Here is a 7,630-nt window from a genome sequence, read left to right as displayed (position 1 = left end):
TTTACAAATTACTAACACATTAATACAATTCACTAACATAATTGCTATGGTAGCAATATATTTTTTTAGCAAGGTGCTAATATGTAGCTGCATCACATCACAATTTCCATAAAGCGATTCAGAAAAAGAATTCATATATAATTGATCCTCGCACAGCACGGGAGAGCCCACGAATCACAATCCCTTCATAAAGTATTGAAAAACTGAGAGTCGCACGTGGACGTTTAATGAATCCTCCTCCGGATCGAAACACGGAAATATTCAAACTTGGGACACGTAACGTCTAGAGAAGACGCTTATCTTCCACGATGAAGAAAGGGAAGGCCCACCCGAATCATGCCAATTCGACCGCCATTGTCGTTTAAAGATCAAACGGTTTCCATAATCCTGTGGGCGCTCTCTCATATCTGATGGCCTAATCTGGATAACCACTTCACTTGCCTGTATAAAACCCTCTTCGGAGCACACAGCAAAACAACAAGAAGAGCTATTTGATTGAGTTGTAAAAATGGCAGAAGTTGTGGATGGCAGTAAACAGAGGAAAATCATGGTGACCGTCGATGAGAGCGAGGAAAGCATGTATGCTCTCTCTTGGGCCCTCGATTTCCTCTTCCTTGGCAACACGAAGGACACGCTTGTTCTTCTCCACGCCCAACCCCTTCCCAGGGTTTATACTGCAACAGATGGTACAGGTCATATCTTACTTTTATACCCTGTTTCCTCATCTTTCATCAATCAATTTTCCTCAAGTCTTATTCAGTTGTTCTCAACAATATGTTAAATGCTATTGTTGTTTTCAGGTTACCAATTCACATCTGATATTATGCAGTCCATGGTGAGCTACCACAGAAGCATCACTGAAAACGTCTTGGAGAAGGCCAAACGCATTTGTACTGGAAAAAATGTAGGCTATATTGGTGCTAATTTGTTATGTCTATCGATAACAAATAGCTCTGACTTTGAATGTAAATTTTAACTTTTTGGGGGTTTTATTCTCAGGTGCTTGTGGAGACTCGAGTGAGTGTTGGGGATGCGAGGGATGTAATTTGTGAGGAAGCAGAGAAGGTTGAACCAGATTTATTAGTGATGGGGAGCCGTGGCTACGGTGCCATTAAGAGGTCTCCGATTGTTGTTATCATTTGAGTATTTTCTTGACTGTTTTGCCTTTCAATGTATGGAATTTTGATTGTTGCATTGTTTGTTCGCAGGGCATTTTTGGGGAGTGTAAGCGATTACTGTGTACACAATGCCAAGTGCCCTGTTTTAATCGTGAAGCCTCCCAAGAAATGAGTATTTAAAGGCTTTTTTTAAGCAAACGGCTGTCCAGTATTAGTGTTGAACCCTCCTCTGACTTTTTGAGCCAAATTTGTGTGTTTCGTATAGGTATATGGAATTTTCTTTGTAACAGACTGTTATCAAGGCTGTTTGTAAATTTGTATTGTTCAATTTATGGGTCGTTCATGGATTTCCGAATAATTTTTATGTTAGGGAAGACGGAATAAAATATATTGCAAACTTTCATTGGAGTCAGAAGAATTGAATAATGTAAATGATTTTCTTTTCTTTTTGAGATATAATGTACGACACAATGTATGGTTATGTAACTTACGTCTAAGATTATTAATTGACTGGAACTAATGGAATATCATTTTGTTGGGATTAGTGGAAAGACAACTAATATTTGGGAAACATCTTACAATTGTTATGGATTGTAATAGTATATATAATCGATAATATTTTTTAAATTTATTTTTTAATATTGAAAAGTCACTTAATAAAGAAGAATATGACAAGAAAATATTAGAAGTTGAAATTAAGGTAAATTTGAAGAATTTTTTTTTTTTGATAGTAAAGGGTCGAAGCCTAGATTATTTTATTATTATTTATTGGAATTAATTATTATTATATGTTAAGCGAAGGTAGATTTGAACCCAAAATCTCCCACATGATAGGCTCGCAAGTTACCATTGCGTTGTAGGCTTTCGCCTTAAATTTAAAGAATTAAATAGATACTAGCTTATATATACCTATATATATATATATATTACGCCGAGAGTAATCATTCTCGAGGCGCCTTTTAATTTTTCTTTTTTTGATCTGGTTAGTATTGATTTATTTTTTTCTTTTTAAATTTAGTTGTATAAACTTACTATAAAATTGTAGTCATATAAACTTAGTATAAAATCATTCTTCAACATTTTAAAAAAAAATTCTATATATTGTTTATTTGCATCACTTTGATTCAATCTTATTTTAAGGATATTATTAGGTAAATTGTTATATTTAAGAGTAGAGTTATGGTTATGGTTAGGGTTAAAAATAGGGTTAGGGTTAGCATTAAGATTTAAATTAGGGTTAGGTTTACAATTAGAGCTAGAGTTAGGGTCAGGATTAGAGTTACAATTAGAGTTAGAGTTATGGTTAAGGCTAGGGCAAGGGCTATTTTAGGATTATGACTATTTTTAGGGTTAGAGTTAGGGTTAGGTTTAGAATTAGAGTTTTGAATCAGGGTTAAGGTTTTAATGAAGACTAAAGTAAAGGTTAGGGTTAGCATTAATATTTAAATTAGGGTTAGGGTTAGGATTTTAATTAGAATTAGGGTTAGGGTTACAATTAGAGCTAGAGTTAGGGTCAGGATTAGAGTTACAAATAGAGTTAGAGTTGTGGTTAGGGTTATTTTAGGATTATGACTATTGTTAGGGTTAGAGTTAGGGTTAGGTTTAGAATTAGAGTTTTGAATTAGGGTTAAGGTTAGAGTTAGGGTTAGGATTTTTGTCAAGATTAAAGTAAGGGTTAAGGTTAAAGTTAGAGTTTTGAGTTAGGGTTAAGGTTAGAGTTAGAGTTTTGAGTTAGGGTTAAGGTTAGAGTTAGGGTTTTAGTGAAGATTAAACAAAGGGATACGGTTAGGATTAGAGTCTAATTATGGTAGAGTTAGATTTATAGTTAGAATTAGAGTTAGGGGTATGATTGGGTTAAGGATTAGGGTCAGTGTTAGTGTTAGGGTTAGAATTAGAGTTAGGGTCAGGGTTGGAGATAGGTGTATAGAAAGGGTTAGGGTTAGAGTTAGCTTTAGGGTTAAAATAATTTTTAGGGGTAGAGTTAAAGTCCAATTATGGTAGAGTTAGATTTAGGACCACAATTAGAGGTAGAGGTAGGCTTATAGTTAGGGTTAGGGTTAGGGTTGGAGTTACAAAGACATTTAATATTATGATTAGGGTTAAAATAATTGCTAGGGTTAGAGTTAAAGTCCAATTATGGTAGAGTTAGATTTAGGGCTACAATTAGAGGTAGGGGGAGGGTTACAGTTAGGGTTAGGGTTAGGGTTAGAGTTTCAAAAAGATTAAATATTATGATTAGGGTTAATGTTAGAGTTAGGGTTAACGTTAGAGTTTTGAGTCAACTTTAAGGATAGATTTAGGGTTAGGGCTAGGGCTAATATTAAAGTACAATTATGGTAGAGTTAGATTCGCGGTTAGAGTTTGGGGTATAGTAGGGTTTCGGTTATGGTTATGATTATGGTTGGAGTTAGAGAAAGGGGTAGAGAAAGGATTAGATTTAGGGTTATGGTTAGTGTTAGTTTTACATATTGAGTTAGGGATATGTATAGAGTTACATCAGGGTTAAGGTTAAGGTACGAGTTTGAGTCAAGGTTAAGTTTAGAATTAAGGTTAGGGTTAGGGTTAGGGTTTCAGTCAGCATTAAAGTTAGGGTTAGGGTTAGGGTTATATTATAATTATGGTAGAGTTATATTTAGAGTTAGAGTTAGGGGTAGGGGTAGGGTTAGTGTTAGTGTTAGGATTAGAGTTAGGGTTAAGGTTAGGGTTAGGATTGGGGTTAGGGTTAGGTTTAGGGTTAGAGATAGGGTCAAGGTTAAGTTTAGCATTACAATTAGGGTTAGAGATAAGGGTACATAAAAGGTTAGGGTAGGGGTTAGGGTTAGGATTAGGTTTATGGTTAGAATCTAAGTTAGGGTTATAGTTTGAGTTAGGGGTAGACAAAGCATTAGAATTATGGTTAGGATTAGAGTTAGGGGAGAAGTAGGACCACGGTCAAAGTTACGGTTATTGTTATGTTTATAATTACATTTAGGAGGGTAGCTCTTTCTCCTTACACATGCCTATTAGCATAATAGAACAATATAAGGATTAAAATGTTCCTTATGTAGTTTTATAACTTTATTAGTTACATTTATAAATATACAATTAATTAATGTTAATTATGCTTAGCATGAATAGTGTACAATGAAGGAGTACTAAACATTATTGAGGTAATGATTACACTTAAAATGAGTATAAAATGAATATTATGCTTTAGAGTGGGTTAATAGTTAGAAATAACACATCAATTTTATACATAATTTAATGATCAACATATTAATGATATATCTCATGTAAAAGCTTTAATAATACAAAAACAAAGGTCAACAAAAAGCATTTCAAATATTTGGAAGTATAGTTGAGAAGAATTTGAGATAAAAAGTTAAATCGTTTATTTATTATTTCGATACATAGATGGAAGGAGAATAATATCTCCTAGTACAATTATCTGGATAAAGTAATAAGTGAAGATTTGAAAAATGTGAAATCATCATATGGACCATGTGTATAGCTCTCCATAATGATGTAAGTACATCACATATTCTTCAGATATTAAAATTGTATTACGACCTTTGTTTGTAATATGATCATCATAGACCTCTTTCATCATGGATGGAAACACATCTACTTTTGTAGATGTGTTGCGTACATATTTGGCAACATCTTCCATCTCCATTATCTCTATCTCTTGTACATGATCAATAGATAAAGTTGCATTTGAAGTGCTTCTACCATAGTTGTACAACACTGTTTAATTATGCGTGAACACTTCTGAAACTCTGTCTCAAAAAAATGATTTGACTGTATAGAAGAAGTTGGGCTAGTGTCGACAATGCTTGATTGTGTATTAGAGGCTTCCATGCCTGAAAAAATGATGGAAAACAATTTAGATAGCATCATCACGAATAAAAAAAGAAGAACAAATGTATACTTAATGAGAGGTATATAAATTTTAAATGAATAATGGTTTTGAAAAAATAGAACAGGTCACTTAGTACAATCAATTATGGAGAAAATGAATATAAAAACCAAATTGTACTAAAATTTGTAATGAAACTTTGAGTATTGAAACATGGTAATATTATGACCATTCATGGATACTGAAGAATAGACAAACATAGATTTGAAATATCTAGTAGCAATGTATTGGTTGAAAGTCATGAAGCAAAAACATTATGATTTATTTCAATTAGACAATGTCTTTATGATTAGAATTAATATTATAACCTTAATTTGAGGACCCAAGTGATGATCATAGTTAAATTTACAAATTAGAGAATTAGTAAAATGAAATATCAGCCTAATGGAACTTGCAACCATTAAAATGTACAAATAATAAGGTTTTCATGTCAGATTGAGCATATCCAATTATAGTTTTCATTAACTGTGGAATATGGAGTATCAATGTGCATAATAAGAATAACAGCATAATAGTTGACGATGATGATCACATAATGTAGTAGAACAAATAAATCTTTATTATTAAATAATATGTCTAAAAGCATCAATAATTTTCAAGATTTCTCAGTCTACATTCTTCTGCTTTTCTCTTTGAAAGTTGTTTCCCACTTTTCATTTTCTCATAGCGGTCATATGTAAAAGGTGACATTATCCTCAAACCTTCGAGTGACTTAACACGAGATATGGCCACAAATGTCAATCCTACTCTTTCTCTTGGACCTATGTCAATTGTGGCTTTTGAAAGAGTGAGCCCTTGAGATTTGTGAATAGTCAACACCCATGCCAACCTTAGTGGTAGTTGGAAGGTCCTACCCCTTTGCAGTGGTGCTATTGGTATTATGTTTGGATGGTGATCATCAAATGGTACTCCAGAGTAATTATCAAATTGAACTGTAACATATGCTGGTGGCTCAGGTGGAGCAGTTCCTAGTTTGTAGACAATATTTCTGATATATCCCAATGATCCATTCACAAGACCAGCTTCTATCCATAGATTTGTAGTCAACATTACTCTTGCATTGTTACTAATCAATAACTCAATATCAAGTTCTTCGCTTGATAATTCTTCATTTCGATTACCATTGCTTGACTTGGTTGCAAGGCTACGTGCAACTGGATGTCTTAAAGAATACAACATCCTCATGTTATGGTTATGAACATTGTCATTTGTAGAGAATAAATGCACTGCCTTATCAAAATCATCATTGCTTACAACATCTAACCTTATAGGTGTTCGTGTCATAAGCAAGTTCCAGTCATCTATTTGTGGATTTGCATCTCTGACATTTGTGAGAAGCTGACGAAATCTTTGTTGTTGGATATTTTCTCCATCTTGCCTAAATACTTTATCTAGTGTAACCACTATCTTGAATTCCTGCCATAATAACTTTGCCTGCCTATTGCTATCATATGCTGGTCTATCATTAACAAGAGGTAATTGCCCCAAATCACCAACTAAAATAATAGATACACCTGAAAGATAGTTGCAAAATTTTTAGTTATGCACATAAAGTGAAATCAAAAGGTATACATTCTATATGGCTAATCTTAATAAGAATCAGAAGACATTAATAACACCATGTGATGTATGGAAAGGGATACCTCCAAAGCTTATGTGTGCTTTATGCGGGAAGGCTTCTCTAAGTCGACTATCTATATTTTCCAGCATGTTTTGGCCAATGAAGCTCATTTCATCAATCAATATATATTTGATATTTTCCATCTCTTGTTGAAAGCTTGTAAGTCTTGTCCCTTGTAGTTGGGAAAAATCTGTAATTGGAATCTGCAACTTTGAATGAATCGTAGATGCTCCTATATTGAAAGTTGCAACTCCAGTTGGTGCAAACAATAGAAGAGGAGAAGGATTTGCCATCGATGCCATCTGAAAAGATTGATTGATGGCGCCAACTAGATGAGACTTTCCTGTTCCTGCTGTTCCTTGAATTATCATAAATAAAGGATTTGCCACTTGATTGCTATGGTAGTGTTTCAGAATAATGTCAACTGCCTTTTGTTGCTTGTCACTAAGAGTTGTAAAATTGATACACTGTGGAATATCATCATACATAAGACATCCATGCTTTTTCATTTCAGGTATGAAATTTATTGCTCGGATTGTCTCCTCTTCACTTTGATATGCACTACACCAATTTGTATTTCTATCAATATCTCTTCTTCCCAACATGTCAATTTTAGAAACTGGCATATGTTGACCACGATGTAACCCAGATATTATTTCCCACTCATGTTCTGTAGTATTTTCTTGAATGGCTCCATTATCTTCTGTCTCTGAATCACTTGAAGGTTCATTATTTTGTGCATGTTCTTGCCTTTGGACATGCCAAGGATTATAATTGAGTGAGGACCAATTTGCTACTATAGTATCATTATCATGACCAATGTCTCTCTCGACATTACGAAAAGGTTTGTATAGTAACAACTTAGACAAACAAAAGTCTACCCACTTATCAGAATCTCGTGGAGGAATAGAAAAATACCTAGGAAAAACTCTAATAATAGCTGCTTTGTTTCTTGGCCCCCATTTATTATCTCCTCTTCTTTTAGGATTATAT

General features: G+C 33.8%; 1 protein-coding gene across 2 annotated transcripts; it reads left to right on the top strand.

Moving 5' to 3' along the window:
- The first annotated feature begins 396 nt into the window (after positions 1 to 396).
- Positions 397 to 1,476, top strand: LOC149571232 (universal stress protein A-like protein). 2 transcript variants are annotated; one of them, XM_089812804.1, is made up of 4 exons: positions 397 to 692; positions 801 to 904; positions 1,000 to 1,118; positions 1,209 to 1,476. In XM_089812804.1, exons 1-4 carry the CDS (start codon positions 509 to 511, stop codon positions 1,288 to 1,290), a joined length of 489 nt encoding a protein of 162 aa, XP_089668930.1. In that variant the 5' UTR covers positions 397 to 508; the 3' UTR covers positions 1,291 to 1,476. The 2 variants fall into 2 exon arrangements, with proteins under 2 accessions (XP_089668930.1, XP_089668931.1); XM_089812805.1 differs by having other exon boundaries at positions 404 to 686.
- The last annotated feature ends 6,154 nt before the right edge of the window (positions 1,477 to 7,630 follow it).

The sequence above is a fragment of the Cupressus sempervirens genome, chromosome 2 (assembly GCF_028749045.1).
Source record: "Cupressus sempervirens isolate cs-2001-9-10 chromosome 2, ASM2874904v1, whole genome shotgun sequence".
In the NCBI taxonomy this organism is placed as follows: Eukaryota; Viridiplantae; Streptophyta; class Pinopsida; order Cupressales; family Cupressaceae; genus Cupressus; species Cupressus sempervirens.
Note: the sequence above shows the minus strand (reverse complement) of the source record. Positions and strands in the feature narration are given on the sequence as shown.